The sequence below is a fragment of the Pieris napi genome, chromosome 6 (assembly GCF_905475465.1).
Source record: "Pieris napi chromosome 6, ilPieNapi1.2, whole genome shotgun sequence".
Lineage (NCBI taxonomy): Eukaryota > Metazoa > Arthropoda > Insecta > Lepidoptera > Pieridae > Pieris > Pieris napi.
This window is the reverse complement of record NC_062239.1, coordinates 11,932,869-11,954,424: the sequence shown is the minus strand read 5'-3', so window position 1 is coordinate 11,954,424 and position 21,556 is coordinate 11,932,869. Positions and strand designations below refer to the sequence as shown.

The 21,556-nt window shown below is 31.1% G+C and overlaps 3 protein-coding genes across 4 annotated transcripts; 1 reads left to right on the top strand and 2 right to left on the bottom strand.

Annotated features, from left to right (window-relative positions):
• Positions 1-23: 23 nt before the first annotated feature.
• On the top strand, positions 24-2,448 carry LOC125050710 (coiled-coil domain-containing protein 102A-like). Its single transcript, XM_047650742.1, has 2 exons — positions 24-298; positions 867-2,448. The coding sequence occupies exon 2, from the start codon at positions 878-880 to the stop codon at positions 1,994-1,996; it is 1,119 nt and encodes a 372-aa protein (XP_047506698.1). The 5' UTR covers positions 24-298; positions 867-877; the 3' UTR covers positions 1,997-2,448.
• Positions 2,449-4,779: 2,331 nt separating this feature from the next.
• Positions 4,780-13,793, bottom strand: LOC125050276. 2 transcript variants are annotated; one of them, XM_047650006.1, is made up of 9 exons: positions 13,611-13,793; positions 13,272-13,428; positions 12,614-12,721; positions 11,966-12,099; positions 10,932-11,041; positions 9,195-9,326; positions 8,128-8,226; positions 6,931-7,027; positions 4,780-5,327 (listed from the first exon to the last, which is right to left on the bottom strand). In XM_047650006.1, exons 2-9 carry the CDS (start codon positions 13,302-13,304, stop codon positions 4,826-4,828), a joined length of 1,215 nt encoding a protein of 404 aa, XP_047505962.1. In that variant the 5' UTR covers positions 13,305-13,428; positions 13,611-13,793; the 3' UTR covers positions 4,780-4,825. The 2 variants fall into 2 exon arrangements, with proteins under 2 accessions (XP_047505962.1, XP_047505961.1); XM_047650005.1 differs by having other exon boundaries at positions 12,614-12,707.
• A 442-nt stretch (positions 13,794-14,235) lies between these two features.
• LOC125050277 (cytochrome c oxidase subunit 5B, mitochondrial-like) lies at positions 14,236-16,528 on the bottom strand. Its single transcript, XM_047650007.1, has 4 exons — positions 16,370-16,528; positions 15,269-15,442; positions 14,742-14,785; positions 14,236-14,445 (listed from the first exon to the last, which is right to left on the bottom strand). Exons 1-4 carry the CDS (start codon positions 16,455-16,457, stop codon positions 14,383-14,385), a joined length of 369 nt encoding a protein of 122 aa, XP_047505963.1. The 5' UTR covers positions 16,458-16,528; the 3' UTR covers positions 14,236-14,382.
• Between the last annotated feature and the right edge of the window lie 5,028 nt (positions 16,529-21,556).

Here is a 21,556-nt window from a genome sequence, read left to right as displayed (position 1 = left end):
ATGTATAAATGTCAAGTGTCAGGGTGAAAAGCAAACTCCAAATATGCCAAAATCCAAATTAATCTTAAATCTAAATGGATATTGGTTCAACTTAATAAGTACTGGATTTTTTACTGTATGAAATTGAATTCAGTGTGTAAAAAATAGCAACTTCGAGAAAAGGATTTTTATGTTTTATCTATTTCACTATATTATCGCTAACATTGTAGTAAACTACAATCGAATTTTAGAATTTCTAAGTAAAAACAAAACATATTACTTTATTTGAAAAAGAAGCGAATTAGATTACGAAATCGAGGTAAGATCTTTCTCAAGTATTTCATAAATTTTATCAGATTTGTTTTGATAATCATATGCATAGCAAAAGAGATTGTCATTCTTTCAAAACACAGTGCACCATTCCTTTCTTAACGAAAACGTTAACAATATAATATTATGTTATCTATTTATTTTACTACAACTGAGATAAACCATTTAAATAAATTTTTTGGCAAAACCTGTGGAATTAAATTATTTTCCACAAGTAGTAATAAGTTTTATTAAAATATAACTTACGCGTAATATTCCTTATACGCGGCACGTCTTGGTCTCCCTAAGAAGAAGTAAACACATGCTCCAGCACAACAACTACAAAATAATGCTTGAAAAATAATTGATTGAGTTTGTGCCCAGTGAAGTCCACGCATTACAGGCTTAGGATGGCATGGTGGTTTAGGAGGTGGGGGTGGGCAAATCTGAGCACATGGATCAGGAGTTGGAGGTGGACATGCCATTTTTCTGAAATGTTAAATGAATTCTTTTTAATTTTTTGCCTTTAATATTTTGGTATACTGTTTAATAGAAAATGTACATTTATTTTCATACAGAATTCATCACAATGGCTCAGAGTTCACATGGAGGAAGTCACAGACGAAGTAGAGATCATGAAAGTTCTATGAGATATACTAATACTGACTGGGAAGCTAAGGAAGCACTGTATCAGCGAGAATTAGATGAAGCTCGAGCAAGAGCAACGCAAATGGAGAAAACAATGCGCTGGTGGTCTGATTGCACAGCCAATTGGAGAGAGAAATGGAGTAAAGTACGTAATGAGCGAAACAAAGCTAGGGAGGAAACAAAACAATTAAAAACAAAAGTAGACATAATTACAAAAGAATTAAATTTAATAAAAACAGACAAAAGTGATTTAGAACAGCAAATACAAGTCCTGAAATTGGACAATGAAAAATTACTTAGTCTTGGGGAACGTAGGATTGTTTCATGTGACTTATCAACAGAAGATGGTGTTGAGTTAAGAAAAAAATGTGCTATTACAAGTCCAAATGAATCAGCCAAACAAAGAGCTTCCCTAGATTCTCACAAATTCTCCAATGTTGATAATGTCCTTGCAAACAAATTAGGTGAGATGAGAATACGTTTGGATGAAACTTTCAAGAATCTACAAACTGAAAAAGATCAAAAATCTTTTTTACTATCAAAGATTGAAACCTTGACAGCTGAGTTACACAGTGCCAAAATGGAGTTAGCACATAGTGATAGAACTTTAGGTTCAACAGATTCTAGTCATAGTGAAATTGAGAGGCTACAAAATGAACTACAGGATGAAGTAGCTGCGAAACAAGTCCTAGAAGAGAAAATTGCTGAACTTAAAATGGAGCTAGAAAGGCTAAAATCAGAAAATACTATACAGTGGAGCAAACGTGAACTATTAGAAACTGAAAACATAGCTATATTAAGAGAAAATAAAAAATTATATAGCCAAATTTGTGAATTGAGAGAGCAAATTCACAAACTCAATAGAATATCAGATGGGAGTATTTATGGCATACCATATAATGATCATAATAAGTTGGATTCCAATGTGTTGTACATCAGGAAGAGCAGTGTTAGCCCAAGATCCCATGAGTCGAGTAATGCCTCTTCAGAGGCCATTGCTGACGCGAAAACGAACACATCAGGAGAGGACGACGAATTGGCGATAATTGAAAGAAATTAAGAACACTAATACTATTGTAGATAAAAAGTAAATCTTTTACCTATTTTGCCCTTAAAACTTCTTTTGCTTGACTTATTATCTGTCAGTGTGTGTTATGTTTTTTTTGTATTTCATTTCATAATTTTGAAGTAGGTAAGTATTTAATAGTTTATTTAACTATTTATTATAAAATCTGATAATTTCGTATCAATGTGATGAAAAGGTATAAACTGCATTTAGTTCATTTTCACAGTAATTAGACATTCCTGACACAATCTTAAAACATGTTTGCTATGTTACCTTCATAGAAAGATACTAACTACCAATTACCATTGACATGCTATTGGCAACTAATATATCCATATTAAAAATGTGACAGCTCTAAATGTAAGTAAATAAATAAGTCACAGTAAATTAAAAATATTTTTCGTTTCTAAAGGCCGATTTACATTATCTTAGTGTTTAGGATAGTACTTTAGTTGAAACATGTAAACGCTATTTGCTTTAGTAAACGCTACGCTAAAGAACTTGCCTTTCAAGTTGTACTAAAGCACTCTCCTAAACACTAAGATAATGTAAATCGGCCTTTAGAACTTTTAGATAAAATATATATTTTAACGGACTGAGTGGTATGAAGTAATATCGAGTATTGTAATCATTGGGCTTGTAGAAAATTAAAGTAACAAGAATACTCAAATATAATAATAATTATTAAAGACTTAGTATGTTTGCACTTATGCAAATCACGGGCGAGATGGTGGCGATTTGTTCATGGGTTGCATCTGTGCAAAATTACGGTAGATGACAAATGTTAATAATTGTGATAGTCTAGTTTTATAGCTGTTTTCTTGTAGACGGACTAATTGTGTGGTTCTGTCTACTCTTAATGTATTATAATAAGCAATATTGCAATACTTTACATTTCTGTGCAAGTTAAAATGCATTTTAACTCGAAGCAATAAATACGTACATATTTTTATTTCACTAGAATTGTTTAAAAATTCGATCGTTGCAACAAAAGTAAAATATGCATTTTGAGTTAAGTAGACGCTAGCATCTGCGCATTTAAAATGTTTAAGTAATAAATTTGCTCTCAAACTTATGAATAAAAAATGGAAATATCATCCATAAATAATAGACTAAACGATTTAAACTTTTTGTAAAAATAGCTTTATCTAAAAATGATTAATTAATTTAAATTTAGCCCTTCCAAAATATTTTAGTACGTTCTCTTAAGATAATTTGTTTATATTTAGTTGTAATTTCCTAATTTCGACGAATTTTGATATACTATTTAATTGTTTTAATATGTATAAATAAAAGAATGTGAACTTCTAAATAGTTTAATTTTTCCTTATTGATTTACACATATCACGACTATTTGCCTCGGCGAGCTATTGGATCTAAGAAATTTTACATGATATTATAATACATCATTGACTTATGATACATTATTTACCTACATGTGACTATAAATATTAAATAGTATATCTAACGCAAGAACTCATCAGTACCAACCTAGTGGATATTATGAAAAAGATACAGGTGTAGATTTTTTCAAATTTTAATAAGAATTAGTAAAAAAAAAGTCAATTTTCTTATAGAACGCAAAATAAATTATAACTCTGCAGGGATTGAGCTTAGAGACCTCCCGTAGAACATTTTTTTGCAGCTGATGACCTCATCTGTCCCCTATTTGCGTTTGATCCACGACTTTTTGGCCACCCTGTATGTGGTAACCTTATAATATCTAATATGTGCGGGAAAAAACCGGCGTGGCTTTTATTCCCAAAAAAATACTTAAATTAATTCTTTCATATTGAGTATCAAGGGGATTATTGTCGAACTATAATGACATAACAGTGTTTCAATAACAAAAAAGGTATAGTCCTTTTCATGAAAGAAGTCCCCCAGACGCGGCGCTGCAATCGCATGACGTAATGTTGCCATTTATGAGTAAAAAATTTACCTATTTTATTTAAATTTAGCAGATGTAATTTATCAAGTAATATTATTTTCTGCATACTTCGATGAAACAATATTTCTGTTATTTAAAAAGTATATTTTTATTTACTTATATTAGCGGTGTTCTACCTACTTACAGGGAACAGATGAGAAAATAGGGTAAAGAAAAGCAATACAATTTTTTATTCAGTTTTATTGCATAATTGTTGGGTTACAATTTTTTTTCGAAGTACACACCGCTGTTATACCTTCGTTTGTAATTCTTGTTACAGTTTTCTCTGACACACCTGCAATTAAATTATGAACAATTAAAAATAATAATAACTTTAAGTTTATAATGCTTATGTAATAATTTCAGACACCTAGTTTCATCACGTTATGTATTTGTTCAATTTTGTCGCAAAAACGAATTTATATCATAAAAGTCCCATCAATACAACAAAAAATTATTAAATGGCAACTCTAAAAAGTACCTGTTATGGCGGCAACTCTCTTCCGAACATTGTTTAGTGGTATTAAAACACCTTGATTCTTATGTTCCGCTTCACAGAACTCTTTCACCTTTAATATCATTTCTCGAGCCGAACTTTTTACAACTTTTGGCATTGTAATCAATATTTAAAATGCACTAAGCTAGTTAAAAATTCACAAAAATCTACCACAACAAACGAACTTGATAACATCGACGAATGACAACATTGCCGACCTGTCAAATTTAGTTCCAAAAATCACCGCGGAACTTCTTTCATGAAAAGCACTATACTTGAGCTCCGTTGCGACCTACCTCCACGAGGGTTCGCACAGACTAGCAAAGGGGAAAGAAATAAAACAGCATAATATAAATTATTTTTAGATTTTTATCAATACATTACAGTAAATATATATTTATTCCGCTGATTTAATAACGTCACTAATTACTTTGTGAACTGGTATACTTGAATCTGTAGCATAATCTATAACTTCTATTTCGCATTCTGTTTCGCCATTTATAGAATGAACTATCGCTGGTATCACACCTTTAATTTCTTTGTTTGTAGCCTTTCCCGGAATGGTATTTTTAATTGTTTTTGATACTTTGTCAGGTACTTCATTAATTTCTTTATTTTTTCTTTTTCTATTCCCCTCTGTTGTATTATCGTTTCTAGTTTCATCGTCATTCACGTAACCTTCAATTTCTTTAAGACTCAGATCGCGTTGATGCGATTCCATATCTTCGTTTTCCATTTTTTTTAACATAAAAGTGTTTCTTTTTCCAAGTTTTGCCACTTTAGAATTATGCATTCGGGAGTAGAATGATGCAGATGATAATGCTTTTTGGGGGCATATTGGTGCAGATGTTTTTTGAGGAGATTTATTTGCATTCGTTTTTGATGGAGGGTTTTCATCCCTGAAAATGTATACATAAGTAAGCTATATATTGACCAAACATTACAACAAAGAGGTGTGTGTGAAGGTACAAGTTCAAAACGTAAGTTTAAAATATCTATATTACAATTTATATATTTGTAATGAATAAACTCAAATACGAGGCAAATTTAAAAATTTATACAACACTTTGTTTATGGCTCTGGCACGATTTGTGCATTAGCCAGCGTCAAGTATAGGATTTTTTATAATTCGTGCTAGTATTTAGAAATTCGACCGTGTCCTCCATGTACGGTTTAGGCACTCGCCTGGTACCGCACAACCCTCCCAAAGGCCGAGGACAAATTTAAAATAAATTAAAACTTGCCCTCGCACCGGGAATCGACCCCGGTACCCCTCACCTAGCTGCCACTTAATAAGACCGCTAGGCTATTAGGCCCCTCATACAACACTTGAATACTACATTTTCCTAAGTAACATAGGCTATATTTATCCAAATTAAAATTATAGATAATTTTTAGCTTTTAAATATTGGAAAGTGAATAGTACGCAAGAACATAGTGATTCCCCTTCCTAGAGACTGTAAGAACTGTTATTGGTCACTTTATGTTAAATATAAAGGAAATTAGGTTAGACATAAATTACTTTTTAGTCTTAAGTTAGGCTACATCGTAACGTGCCATGATGCCTCATTGAAGAGACAAGCATTAAAACAATATTTTATTTAAATAACCTACAAGGTTTAAATAACAAGTAAAAACATAATAATATCGAATTAAAGAGTATAGATGATTTGACAGTACGAAACTATGGTTTTGTTGAGAGTATTTTTTTTCATTACACTTGAAGCACTCCCCTTAATTTCCTACTTTTCCTATCATTGTCCTATCCTTAACAAAATAACGCAGATTGAAGGATCTTAAATATCACACGTGTATATAAAATGAAATTGGATGTTAAAAGCACATTGAGAGAGAGAGTGAGAAGGGTGAATTACCTTATAGAAATCCTATTTTCAAAATTAAAATTTCGTAAAGAGAATTTACGAAACATTAGTATTTTATATTTTATGCAAAATAACTTGTTGAACTCTCAATTGACGAATTGTAAAATTAAAATGCCACGTGTTTTTATTATCGAAGAAATTAAAAAAAACTATTTTTTAATTTGTATTAACTTTCGACATTTTTACTATTTTAATGACAATTAAATTCCTAACATATCTTCCTTTATATCCCTCTAAGTCTCGGGAATCGAAAGTTTTAGATTTGTATAAATATGAACAAGAGTTAAAAGTTTGCCAAAGAAGTTTCACATCTGACATGTGTACTTTGTACGCACTTTTTATTTACTTTACTTTGTATTATAATGATAATTTAGTGATAATAATTCAATCCAATTCATAAATGTATGCAATTTTAATCAATGTTTTCTTATGGCGTTATCACGGGAAATTATTGTCCGTAAACCGACTTTACAGACAATTTTTTTTTATTACTGGAACAGATGCAAATATTTATTGCATAGGGTAGCAGTGAGACCTAAATTTTCTGTATTTATATCAAAAACAAATATTGTTTATACCGATAGGTTAAATTAAAATATTCTCCCAAACTGGACCATACCTTTCCTGTGACGTCATTAGATAATGAAGTTGATCAGTCGTATTTGTCATTGCTCGTTGTTTTATTTCGGTCATTGCCTCAGCCCTATTTTTGGCGTCTGAAAAACATATAGTAAATTTAGTTTTTTTTAAATAATGATATTACGAATATTTTTCATAAGATCGTAAAGCCAGCACAATTTGGGTGTTCATCACGTACAATTTTGATTTTGGGGCTGGACAGAATTAAAAAAAAATAACGATTAAAAAATATATAAACAATGTCACCATAACTTAAGTGACACATTCAAATATTATTAAGAACAATAAACCCACATATAGTATATATGGCGGATTTTTTTATGTAAAAAAAAACATTAATTTTGAATTCATTTAAAAATGTTAATCAATTTGTAGGTAACAAAATGGTTAACATAAAATGCATAAATAATGTTTTACGAACACGTTTTAGAAACGTCAACATTTTTATATAAAAAAAGTTATTATAAATATAATTGCTAAGCGCAAAATTCGAGTATTTTTTTATTTAACTATGAGGGAAGTTTTTATGGAGATTAGAAAAACTTCACAAAAAAATCCGAAAAACCAGTTTTCGTAGACTAAGTATAAAATCATTTTAAGACGAAGTTTGTAAAACCCTAATAGTAATTAATTGTTTTTTTTTACTATATTAACATTATACAGGATGTCTCAAAAAAGAGTGTCAAGAACCCGAATAACCCCTAATTAAAATACCTTTAAATTAAAAGAACATTTTTCTAATGCTTTAAAAAAAAAAGGTACGTCTTCTTCTAATAAAACATTCATGATTTTTTTTTGCATCTGTAGGTTTTATGTTTAAGCTAAGGGAGCTAAGTTACCATTATGTGATGTAAAGTACTGGGAAGTCGAAAATAATATTAACAATAACGCGTAATTCAATTCCTGCCCCGCATCGTAACGTAATACTTGAACTCTCCAACTTGAATACACAATTGTCTCTCATCATTATTTAAATTTATTATATTATTTATTTTATTATATTAATTATTTCAATGAAATTCACCAAAACCAGAAAAACTAACTCCTAAACTACAAAAAATGTAAGAACATACATTCATTCGGGTTCCTTTAGGTGTGCTGACCACCTGGCACTCTTGACACTCTTTCTGAACACCTGTATAATCATTTTCCACACCTGTATAAAATATATGCTTACCATCATTTTCATAATAGCCTTTGACCATTCTCTTAAACGACGTCGAAAGTTGAGAAGGCAAATTGGGATTTACGTATTTCAAACCAGCTTTTATATTATCTAAAAATATTATTAATTTCATTTATAAAAGTATATGACTACTATTTATATTTTATTCTCAATTTTTTTAAGTTCAATACAAATAACTATCTACAATAATAAAAATTAGGGGTTGTATGTGTTTTTGTATGTTGTATTATAAAAAAATAAAAACAAAAAAAAATTATTTGGGGCGGACCAACCTTAACATTTAGGAGTTTGAAATATAGATAGTAGCCGATTCTCAGACTTACTGAATATGCATAAAAAAATCATAAGAATCGGTCGAGCCGTTTTGGAGTAGTATGGGAACGAACATTGTGACACGAGAATTGTATATATTAGATAGAGATAAAATGGCAAAAGGTCGACGGCTTGTCAGGCACAGGTGATCACCTCCTATTATATTAACAAATGATAATGAAACAGACACAGATCTGAAGCCCAAAAAGGGTTATAACGCGACTGGGTTTTTTTTCTACATCATACAAGATAATTAAAATGTGAAATTTATCTACGAACAAAATTAAAAATAATTAATCTATAGAAAAAATAAACATAATTTAAATTAGTTCTTATTTAAAGTTACGTGGCGCAAAGCCCCTGTAAAAAACTCATAAGACAAAAAACAATTGCCAACAGTGAGGGTACTCCGTAACTTCCAACAGCGATATCCCTGCGTCCTTATAAATATCCGTATCACCTCGACGTCCATCGTTCTACAACTGAGCGTTTCTTAAGGCAGTTTTTGCCGCGCACCATGTGGAACCGATTGCCCACTCAAATATTTCCGAACCAATTCGACTCAGGGACAAGAAAAGAGCGTACCGATTCTTAAAAGGCCGGCAACGCACTTGTGAGACTTCTGGCAGTGTCCATGGTCGGCAATACCACATAACATCAGGTGAGCCTCCTGATACATAAAAAAACCTGAAAAACGCAACATTGGAATCACAATAACTACAGAGCACCAGGGCAGTCGTACTTACCATTCAATCGATCTCTGCACTGAGTGTATTTCCTGGCAATCGTACCCAATTCCATTAACATATCAGGCTCTTCATTTTGATCGCCGAAAATTCCTGCTGTACCCATACGTTTATTCTTCATAATCACTGAGCCTAAAGGAAAATTCCACAAAAACATATAAACTTTATCAAATCTGCAATTTGCTTGTCTTGTATTAAAAAATTCAGTGTTGAGTTGCCATATCATAAAAATATTTTATTGTGAATAACGCGCGTTGGTCCGCGTATATTAGAGACAAGATTACAGACCCACCAACTTATCTGTGAAATGGAGAAAATAGGAACTACGGCTGCCATGTTGAATTTCGGCAGCTACAGGTTAGTGTTGTCTACTTTATTTTTGTAAATTACCCCATATTTTTTTCATTGATTAACGTAATTGTAACTTAAAAAATATATAGCTGAGTGATTCAACTACCTATAGTTCTCATCACGTAAAAATAACGCTGGATAATCTGAGGGGCTCTCCCGCATAGGTACGTTTGGCTTAGCGTAAATTCTCTCCACTCCACTTTTTTTTAAATATAACGTCCTAGAGTGGGAAAAGGGCAAGAAGAAGAAGTTTATTTGCAAGTTATTAAATTAAATTTGCCTACTTTGCTAAACATTTAGTTTGTTAGTGGGGTACCTACATTATATCAATTGAATGCCAGAGAAAAAGCTAATGTATGTATCTACCTACATTAATTTTCTTATTTTTGAAGACTATTTAGTACTTATATTAATTACCCTTTTATTATTATAAAACAATGATAGGTATTGTTTAAAATAGTAAAATGATGTTTATATGTTTACCTAGTTTCTTATATGACATACCCAATCATGGGTAACTTTTATTAATTTGCAACACTAAAGCGACGGTGGCGCTACCACTCAGTTCACAGATAAGTTGGTGGGACTATACTTTGTATAACTGCCAAGCGTCACGCTCATTAAAAAGACCGGCGGAAAGTCTTTTTGCTAGTACCCATTTCCAAAAAACCCCGACATGTCCTAACGAATCCAGATGATCCAATTAAGCTAATGGATAATTTAAATCACACCCGCGCAGCAATGAAACGTCATAATCAGACCCTAAGGTAAAAATCCGCCTTCACCGTGGAAGGCGTGGTCCTTTACTACCTACTTCAAAACCTTCAAGTCCTTTACTACGTATGCAAATATTATATAGGTAAAGGTCCTTAACTAAAAAAGAAATATGTCGCTTCACAAAATACTTTTCATTGTAATTCGCATAATACAATTAATTATTAAAGAAGTTTAATATACTTTGTGAAGACAATTGCCCTTGAAAAATTAATATTAATAAACTTCAGCCTTCCTGAATTAATTCAAATTAAAATTGAATATTAAACTAACTAAAATGTAAAACTTTTTACCTTTTTTATTTCACAGAAAAAATTTACAATAGTAACAAAAGATTATTTAATTTGTGGTTTATAGTAATGTAACAGCAGTTCCAGAGAAACTCACGATCACACATATTCATTAGCTATATTAGTATAGATTATAGAAGTTTATCGAAACTATATTAGATTTAAATTATTTTTACAAAATATTACGTATAAATATACGTCGGGAAGGTGTTTTTTCAACCATTCTTTAACTTCCAAGTCAGCTCATTCCAATAGAACTTCATGAAAATCACAATTTTAAAGTAGGGATCATGATCAGTATTACAAAGTTTTATTGACTTACCATTAAAATATTTAATTAAGGCGATATCAAATCCTCTTTCACGCTCCGCAGCTGTGTACCTTGAGTGCTTAACCAATACTCGACCAAGAATAAGTAACGCATCGTTTAACCTGCAAACGTTGTTATGTCGTTATTGTACGAAGGTCCAACGGCTAAGAGGCCTAGCCGTAGTATGGCTCTAGACAAAACCCCTGGGTATTGGTTTGTGGACTCAGTTTCCGCTCTTAGACTATCAATAGGTCCGTTGGGCGTAAAGCCAGCCTAACTCCTTCAAAAAGCACAGATGCACAGTTCTCAGGCTTCACGGAGCGACCTCACTGTTCCTAGGATTTCTACTACGTGGGTGACTGATTCCACTGCGGTGAAACGGCCTCTGGACATGAGGGTGTCTGTCGCGCCTAGACAAAATCCCTTTGCGACACGCTTGACTAACTATCGCCAAACGAATTTGTATAGCAATAACATTGGCTCACAGTTGACCACGTGACCATTTCCATACGATCCGTTTAGCTTTAGGAGGTGACGCCTGCAAGTCACTGTCTCCTGTCTCAGAAGTCTTATACTACTATGTAAAGTATTTTAAGTTTTATTCATGTAATGTTACATCTTTCTACATTTTAATCCCAAGTTTTAATTCGAGCATTGTATTCCACAAATAATATTAATTTAAATTTGTCTACTCTTGGAAAATTCTATAATTCATTGTGGTTAAATATAGATGTCCATGAATAGGTTTAAACCAGTCTTCAAGTACAAGTTATATTATCATAATTGAAAAAACTATAAATTTCATATCCGGCCTGAAGGACCACAAAATTGTTTTAATTTTGCCTAGCAAACTCGTAAAGGCTATTGATAAATCGTGAAATTTTGATTTAAATCCGTGCATCTATAGATTCCTGAAATAATACCATAAGGTCTTCAAAAATTGGGATACTTTCATTGTCAGAATTTTGAACCTATAATGATAAAGTTTGGATCAATACATTTTTTATTTTGTATCTAATTGAGTTGTGAAATGTTTTTTGTAGTACCTGTGATGTCGTATTGCATCTTCCAAGCGCTTTATTTCCGGTACGTCCTCAGGACATATTGGTAAATATGCAAAATTGGCAAAAGGCTGTTGTGTTACCAATGCATACACTATGAAGAGGCTTATCACAGATTCCTGAAAAAATTTATGTTAGTTTTGTTTATTCATTTAATTTATTATTTCTTTTCAAATTATATTTTGCCTTAAATATCAATATCAAATAGCAAGGTCATAATTAGTATTAATTTAATATAACTTATGTTACTTATATTACATTTCATACATAGAAAAAATATTTTTTATGTTGTCTAAGGTGTTAATTTGCTTACAGAAATTTAAATACATTTCACAGTAATCCAATACACTATTTATTTACATTTGCTGTATTATGGTATTGTGATTAACATCCTACATACCATGCATCTTGAATTTAGGTCTCAATTAAAGTTTGATATTAAAAACCGCATGTTAGTTGAACACACAGGTACTTGTTTTATAATTCTAAGAGCTTATATAGACAGAACAATCAAACCACTTTGCACCCATGGATTTGTTAGCCAAATTCGAACTATGACCCCATGGTTCTATATCTAAAGGATTTAACATTAAAAAGCTCCATAGACCGAATTCTAAGTAAAATAAAATATACCTTGTAATTTCCTGTGTCTTGCACCATAAAACTCTTAGCAATAATGATCAATTCTTCAGAGAGCTCTGCAATTTCGGCACATGTTGTAAGTTCCCTGAGCAAAACATTCTACATGTAGGTAAGATTAAATAGGAATTAATGCTTTTATCTATGCTATCTTATTCAAATAGTCCAGAGTTAGATCTGTTAAAAATTTAAAGTCCAATATCAGTTGGTCATTCAAATAATATACAGCTAATGAGCGTCAAAGTGCGGAAACAGAGTCCACCAACCAAATACCATAATATAGTGCTATTACTGCACATAATGTAAACTTAGCTGTCAATAAATATACTAGTATTTTTTATAATTTTTTTAGTTAATAAGAAAGAAAGAAAGAATGTTAAGCCTGATATACACAACTTTAGGGTACAATTATAGTATACAATCCATTTCTTTTTAGTTTTGACTCTGATTAAACACTAGCTACTTCTTGCAGTTCAAAAATCAAATTAAATATTTTTATGTGTTTCCAGTACAATACAGTATATATTTTACCTGAAATATTATATTACATATCTATAATATAATAAATAGACAAATTGTCTTAGTATGATTAGATGTAAAATAATTATGTATGGTATCTTTAAATCTCAAGAGTTATATAAATTATACATACTGATACAAGCTCGGAAAGTGCATGTCTTTCCATACAGTGCAGAATGTTTGGAAATTTAATACATCTAATTTTAAACAACGCTGTATTAAATCCCCACAGTCCTCGGAAAAACCGTCTGCTATGTATATTCTATATACATCAACTGATTGTGAAGTGTCTGAAAGTAAATAATTTAATATAAATCTTTATCGAGTGACTCTATAAAAAATTACAAAACTGAAGGTAACGGGAATTTCTTTTTGAGCCTTAAATATTCAAATTATTTTTTAATTCACATCCAAAGTTTCATATAAAAATCCATATTAAGCGTGTATTCAAATAAATATAAATTAAACTTACTGGACATATTGGTTTATATCCTTTATTAAGTTACACATTAATTAACAAAACTGTTTTGATGCTTCAGCTTGTGTTAAAAGATAAAAAAAAAACAAATAAACAAATTCCTACAAAACAACCATTAGGGATAAATATTAAATTATTAATATTATAATATCCGTCATGATCTTACAAAACAAAGTGTCCACTGTCAATAACGTAAAAATAAAGACGCCACAGAGTACATAGAACTAAGGCTCAATTGTCAATACTCCCAGATAACTTATAAGTAGTATCAAGACGTCTTTGTGACTATCTCTATAGCTTTTTAGTAATAATTACAATAATATATAATGTTAATGGTAAATAAAAAATATTTTTTCTTTTGCAACAGTCATAACTCGTTCTAATAATATTAGCCGTCAGAGTGTATTCTTTCTTAATGCTATTATAGCGGCATTTGGTTAATGTTTTAAACTGATAGTTTGTAAAAAATACCTTATTGCCTCATTTTCATCCATTACGCAGTTTCGTACATTTAGTAAATTACATTAAATAAAAGGCGAATTATAGTAATAATACTTTAATAGCTACATACAATTAAACAACCATAACAACACAGTAGGTACTGAATGAAACACTGATATTTATGCTTACATATTTAATGATTTCTTTGATTCCGTTCAGTATCGGATCTAAATGACACTTTATAAAATCGCAGAACGATCATGTGCGCCGATCGATGCGTACATTGCAATTAATAAACACTACAAATTGTAACTAAAAATTGAATTTACAGGGGTGTTTTTTCGATCAATTTGTACCAGTGACCACACTCACAGCGGCGGGGATGTTCCTGTAAAAAAAAATATTGTCAATTAAGATTCTGCTTAATTTTTATACAAAAATTTCAATAACCAAGAAAGTGTGACATGCATATTATTATTATATTAAGAAGAACTAAAATAATCTGTAGAGTATCATTCCCAACCATGAGGTAGTCAGATCTGTGCATCTTTTTTCTTTCTGAGAGTAGAATGAATTCTATTGCATACAGTGATAGAAGATATATATGTAAGGAAAGCATGGAAGCAAAATTCATGGAAGGTCTACTATTAACATGGTTAGTCGAAGAAATGTTAGATTAATCACCTTGTGCACCCAAAGCCAGTTGATACTTGTAGAGTGTTCTTCACCTGTAATAAAAAATATCATTGTTTTCTTTTAAAAAATATATTTAAAAATGGTATATTTTTTTTTATTTTACTATAATACTTCCTATATTATAAACAAGGGACTTCTCTGTTATCTCTATATTTCTTGTAGATTACTTAGTTTGTTTTCCTATAATAACACACCTTTAGCATAGATATAATAGTATAGTGAGACTCGATAATGTGAAATCAAATCTCATAGTAATCTCTTTTTAAATAGTTGCACATTGCGGTCAATTGCAAAAAATAGTTATACATATTATTTTCCTTATATAAGAATGAAGTTATGTATAATATTATTTCTAAACCTATATTCATGTTATTGAAGCCTTATTTAATTTTAATCAGCTTCATGTATATCATTATTGTCTCACATGCATTAACATACTCAATGTCATTAGGATTTTTTAAATTTCTATATACATTCTAACTGAAAGGACTCTTTTGAAATCATTGTTTACTTACATATGCATCCAACAATACGAGCATCAAAACAGGAAGGAACAAGTGTAGGGTTGTCACGGGTGCCAGCGGCCTTCTTCAGTACCTTCATGTTAAAAGGATCATCATTGCCTGACTGAAGAGCTACCAGTTCTCTTTTTTCCAATCCAGTGGCATGTTCCATGGGGTCTACCATCACTGTAAATAAAATGAAATGTGTTTAATTTTTATTTTCTGCCTTCATGCTTCAGTTGGTTTAGCATGATACATAGTCTAAACATACATTTTAAGTCTAAGGGCTGTTGGTTTCCTCAATATATGAGTAAATGTTAAATAGACAGAAATAATGTTCATTGGTGCACATCTGTAATTCAAACACCTTGACGAGTTTCTTAATCACTGCACATTAAAGATGCACTTACAGTACAAATGAAAAAGTTTTGTTCATATTGGTCATAATATATACGAGAATACAATGCATTTTACACAAATATCCTGCATTTGTTTCCAAGCTTAACAAGGATTAATTTAGATTAGAAGATAACTATCTTTAGAATAATCAGAGCTTACTTATTGGGGAATTTCACCAATCTCAATAATTTACAATTATTCTCTAGATAAATTAATAAAAAATGGATATAACTGTAGATATATTCAATAGATAATGAGTTTTTAATGTAATAAACCCACACAATATATTATACTCAATATAGGTGGAAAATTTAATTAACTAGTATTACTTGGCTAGATAAGATATAACCTAAAATGCGACGAAGTTTTGTTTTTTACTATTGACGTTACTGAATCAGGAAAGGGTGGGTAAAGATAACGTGGTATGGGAGTTCATTTTGCATTATATGTATGTAATAAACAATACAGGAAAACTGAGTGCCATGGGACCGATTAAAATAAATTTGCGCAATAACATTATCTTTAATTTTCATTATATAAAAAATGATAACATCTTTTAAATGAACATTATTTTAGCATACTAAAATGTTAAATTAACTTAATTTTGGTTGGAATTCCGAAACTTTTTGAAATACAAATATCTTTGACATTACGTAACTTAATTCTGACAGGTAAGGCCATATATTTTTCATACAAAATTAGTTACTTTCTTACTTTTATCTGCGTATCCCCGTCGAGCAGACGAAAATAACACACTTTTGAGAGCATTTCCGCGGACAATTTGTCTACACAAGGAAGCCATTTCTATATTTTCTCACTACACCGCTTCTCACGATGGCAAGTGGAAGTTTGATAAGAACATAGAGATGTGTCCGAATTCCGAAATCGATTTTTTAGTCTGTACTCTGTAGTCTATGTTTAGTGTGCTATAACGAGTATCGACCTATTTTGAAGAATACCGGTATTTGTACTTAAAAAGATAATAGACCACAAGCCCATGAACAAAAAATACCTGTGAAATGACCCAACCTGAATTACGCTTAGAAGGCTGTTACTATATCTGAAAATAGCTCTGAGCACTATGCCGTCATTTCTGAGCGGTACATGTGAGTACGTGAGTGAATGGACTTTCTCAGGTACAATGGGGGAATTTCGACTAATTATTAATGTACGGCTTTGTTATAAGTGTATAGATGATTAAAAATAAATGTCGAAAAACCTAGTGCCGTACAAAAGTGATGGTGCCGGAAGTCGGTGCAAATTTTTAATTCGACGACAGTTGCAGAAGCAATATAGGTCATTTATTACTGTACGGCATTTGTGTGATTCCTTTTGGACACATATACAGATACTTTACCCGTAAACGCCGTACATATTCCCAGCGGAGCGGTCGAAAGCCAAGGGTCGGAACCCTACCCCTACACCTATATACCCTAAGGTCATTGTAAAATGTACGGCAACATGTTCAAAATATTATTTAACACGGACAATAATGTTTTATAATTAAATATTTATCGAAATTTCAGGATTTACCAAGTTCTTACTGCTGTAAGATCAGAGAATAATGTACGGCAACTTGTGTTTTTACATAATGTTACTAAATATTACCGTTGTACATTATAGCCGTTCATTATAAATGGTAACAAATAAAAATATTATGATAAAAAATATATGAAATTTCCGAAATTTAGATGACTTTTCAAATGCTCCTAGAGTAATATGGGGAGTAATATTTTCAAAGATTATTGTTATTTTATATGTAACAAATATAAATAAACAAAAAAAACCAGATGCCGTACATTTTACTCCAGATTATTCTTTACAGCTGATAAAAACTTCGACGACGTTTGAGGTATCCCTTAAGGTCATTAATAACTGTACATATCTGAGTATACTACCATAAGGCTGTAAAGTATATTTACAGCCTTATCGTACCAGCAGAGAGAGGTAAAGGAAAAATATTTTTAACAAAAATAAAAATATAATACAGGGCGTCCCAAAGTTATGAGACATGAAGGGAAAGTACCTTAAATATCGCAGATAGGGTATTTTACTAAAAGAAGACTTTATGTTATTTTTAAAAGTTAGTAATTCTGCATTCAAAGATTTTTTAAAAACTACTTGCCTCGTCTGGAAATCGAACCGGCTTAAATTAAAAAAAAAACACCTCTTCTTTTATGATGCCAATCGAAAGAATGGCCAAAACCTAATAACTTTTTTAGGCCGAATACGATAGATAATGTTTTTAATTTGATTAAAAAGATATATTCACGCTGTTCCTTTCTTTTAAAATACTATGTTACTTAAGAAGAGTTATTAGTTTTTGGCCATTCTTTCGATTGGCATCATAAAAGTAGGGGTGTTTTTTTTTACATTTAAGTCGGTTCGATTCAAAGACGAGGCAAGTAATTTTTTAAAAATCTTTGAATGCAGAATTAATAACTTTTAAAAATAACATAAAGTCTTCGTTTAGTAAAATACCCTATCTACGATATTTAAGGTACTTTCCCTTCATTTCCCATAACTTTGGGACGCCCTGTATTGGTAGGCGGCGGTAGCGGACTATCGAAAGTGTACAGCATTTATCTTTTATTGAAGATTGTCTAAAGTATTAAAAACCTGTGTTATTGCCGTACAGATAAAAGTCACCGGAAAATGACTCATTTCTGAGGAAAGTAATTTACCCCATACACCTATGTGTTCCACAAAAAATGTCCGGCATGCTGGAAAATGTTATCTATTTGTGAAGTACTCTCAAGATCATTTAATTTTATGTTGTTTCATATCATCATCACCTATATGCTAATCAGACATATGTTGCGACCCTTGGCTTTCGACCGCTCCGCTGGGAATATGTACGGCGTTTACGGGTAAAGTATCTGTATATGTGTCCAAAAGGAATCACACAAATGCCGTACAGTAATAAATGACCTATATTGCTTCTGCAACTGTCGTCGGCACTAGGTTTTTCGACATTTATTTTTAATCATCTATACACTTATAACAAAGCCGTACATTAATAATTAGTCGAAATTCCCCCATTGTACCTGAGAAAGTCCATTCACTCACGTACTCACATGTACCGCTCAGAAATGACGGCATAGTGCTCAGAGCTATTTTCAGATATAGTAACAGCCTTCTAAGCGTAATTCAGGTTGGGTCATTTCACAGGTATTTTTTGTTCATGGGCTTGTGGTCTATAAATCCGTATCTATGTAAGATTAAAATATTATGATATTTTAATTAGTTTTTGTTATTTTGTATGACATAAGTCATCAGAAAGTAACGCCTTTGTTCATTTCAGTTCGTGTTTCGCTGAAAGATGGCAATTGGTCACCGTCAAATTGCGACCGCAATTTTCTGCAATTTTCTATTTGGAATTAAACTTCGTTACAAATTTAATGTTATTTATTCTTTCACATTACATTAATTATATAAAGTTTTAGTACTCAAGTAACTATGGCTTACACAAATAATTAATAATATATGAATAGGACGGAATAATTACCTGAGAATGTATATTAGGTACAGGACACAATACACCCTGTTTGGTCACGCCCTTAGCAAAGCACGAAGCGGTGCGCGGATTTTAAAATCGCTAAACCATATGATACTACATTTTATGGTTATAACAATAAGTTTAATAGCGTGAGTTAACCCAGTTTAATCAAACTTGAACCTAATGAATTTATTACAAAGATTTAGCTTAGGTTATTAGACCGCTAATTCTAGGCAAGTGATAATATTTACGTCCTGGTCGTAGTTATTCTTTTAATCCTACCGAACTAGCACGCCAATGCGCGGTTTTCCCGTCTTGTATGAATGAATTTGCAATGGTGTTAGATTTATCGACCAATTTAATCTCAATTTGTTTGAATGAGAAAATAGCGCATTGAGTTAATTATATTTTCCTTGTGCTGTTACGATAATATGGATATAGAACTATGTCATAAAACAAATGCCATAACGTTTTTATACGTTGTATATAAAAATAAAAGGGAAGATTAAAATAACTATAAAGATATGTGAAAGTAATCTTTTTTATGTTTGCATTGAAAGACTTAGTAATAGTTGAATAAAAATTTATTAAATGACGATATTAAAATTTTATTTAAAGTTTTTTATAAAACTTCAATTTAGATATGACGAGAATTAAATCGCTTACACTATCTTGCACGTACGTACACATATTAATTTACTGACATTCGATCAACTGGAAAAAACTATAGAACAAGGTCAAATTTCTTAACATTAGTATTGTATTCTCTTGTATCCAAAAAAGGCTTTAAACAATGATTTTCCATGCATAAGGAGTGCCGTTAAAATCTGAAATAGAATAAAATATAAACCACTTTAAAAAAAAGTGTTTGTACTTATGTACACGCGTTAGAAGTTATACCTACTTCTTTGGCGTAACAAGATGTTAAATTTTTATTTATAACTTTAATTTCAATCTTTAATTTGGTAAAAACTAAAAAAATATAAGATTGAAATAAATTCACAAGATCCAACGTGGGAGAAAATGAGATAGGAAGCATTATACAGTGTATAAACTTTTAATTAAGGGTAGTACGAAGTTTTCACTTCAAAAAGATTCTATAACTAATGATTTGTAAATAAAATTGATAAATTATATTATTTTTTTTTATAATTAAACTACTTACTTGACTTACTTATTTAATTTTCATCAAATCTGTTTTTTTATTTCAGAAAATGTTCAAATACACACTAATTTAAAGTTTATACACTGTATAATGCCTCCTATCTCACTCTCTCTCACACCAAATCCTATTAATTTATGTGTCTGTCTCTTTTTACTGTCGCTTTTTCCGTTGCATCCGGTTTGAAATCACAACGATTCTAAAGAAGTTTCACTTCAAAATTTATCTTTCGCCTTATTCTACGTTTGTAGAAAAAACGACACTAACAACAGAAAAAAAAAACACTGATCATTTTTCCCTAACGCGCCAAAGGAAGTATAACCTCAGTATATCTCTTTATTAAAAAAACAACTATTAATATTAGGTATTCTTACACTAGCTAATTATATATTAAATCTGTTTTGCTAACTTACCGTTATAGTGAACAAGGTCTTACGTCTGATTTTATTAATCTTATTTATCCACAATATAAATGACGATACTATAGTCGAACGAAATCAATTTCTCGTACGACCACTTCTTTGAATAAAACAACCTTTGAAGGAGTTTAAACGAACATCTATTTCACCCTCTTCCAACTGTAACAAAATATTTATGGAAGTCTTATTATTTGTAATAATTTTAGTTGATTAACTGTAGTTGTAAATTGTCATGCTTATAAAAATTAGAAACACATCTCTGCGTCGTATTTTTTCCATAAGTGAGTGATGATCAACCTTTATTACTTCTAATATATTTTTTGAATGTAAAAAAAAATTCTCGAAAGAAAAAGATTAGTGTAACTAATTTCTATTTTCAGTAAAATAGCCATAATACTTTACCGGATCATCGTAATATATTTCTTTGTAACATGATGGTGAGACACATTCCCGGACACACTGAGTACGCAATAAACCTTTTGAACCACTGCAAACTCTACTTTGTTCACAGGCAGTTTCATATTCCCGAAATATTAATTCCTGTGAAATTTGAAATACTTATTAAAATTTCAATACTTATTACAGGATTTGATAATATTTTCAAACAACGTTAATGAGCAGAAAATAATAAAAAAAACCTTTTAAAATATAATATGTTTTAATATAATAATCACTATCATTTTTTATCAAGTTTCCCCGTGATTGTGTCGTTCGTAACGTACATTACATATAGCCGAAAGACGTAAATTTGATTCCCGGCAAAACAGTAAACGTCTGTAAACTTATTGATAGAGATATAGAAGGCTAACAATCAAATTCCG

Bases quoted from the DNA above. Each gene is read 5' to 3' on its own strand.
- LOC125050276 (XM_047650005.1), bottom strand. The intron at 12,708-13,271 runs GTATGTATAATT...TGTTTTGCTCAG, and splicing joins CACTTTCCGAGCTTGTATCA to GGAACTTACAACATGTGCCG. The intron at 9,327-10,931 runs GTAAGTCAATAA...ATTTTCCTTTAG, and splicing joins CTTAATTAAATATTTTAATG to GCTCAGTGATTATGAAGAAT.
- LOC125050277 (XM_047650007.1), bottom strand. From the start codon at position 16,457: ATGGCTTCCTTGTGTAGACAAATTGTCCGCGGAAATGCTCTCAAAAGT. The intron at 14,786-15,268 runs GTAAGTAAACAA...TTTTTATTACAG, and splicing joins TCGTATTGTTGGATGCATAT to GTGAAGAACACTCTACAAGT. The intron at 14,446-14,741 runs GTGATTAATCTA...TTTTTTTTACAG, and splicing joins ACTGGCTTTGGGTGCACAAG to GAACATCCCCGCCGCTGTGA.
- LOC125050710 (XM_047650742.1), top strand. From the start codon at position 878: ATGGCTCAGAGTTCACATGGAGGAAGTCACAGACGAAGTAGAGATCAT.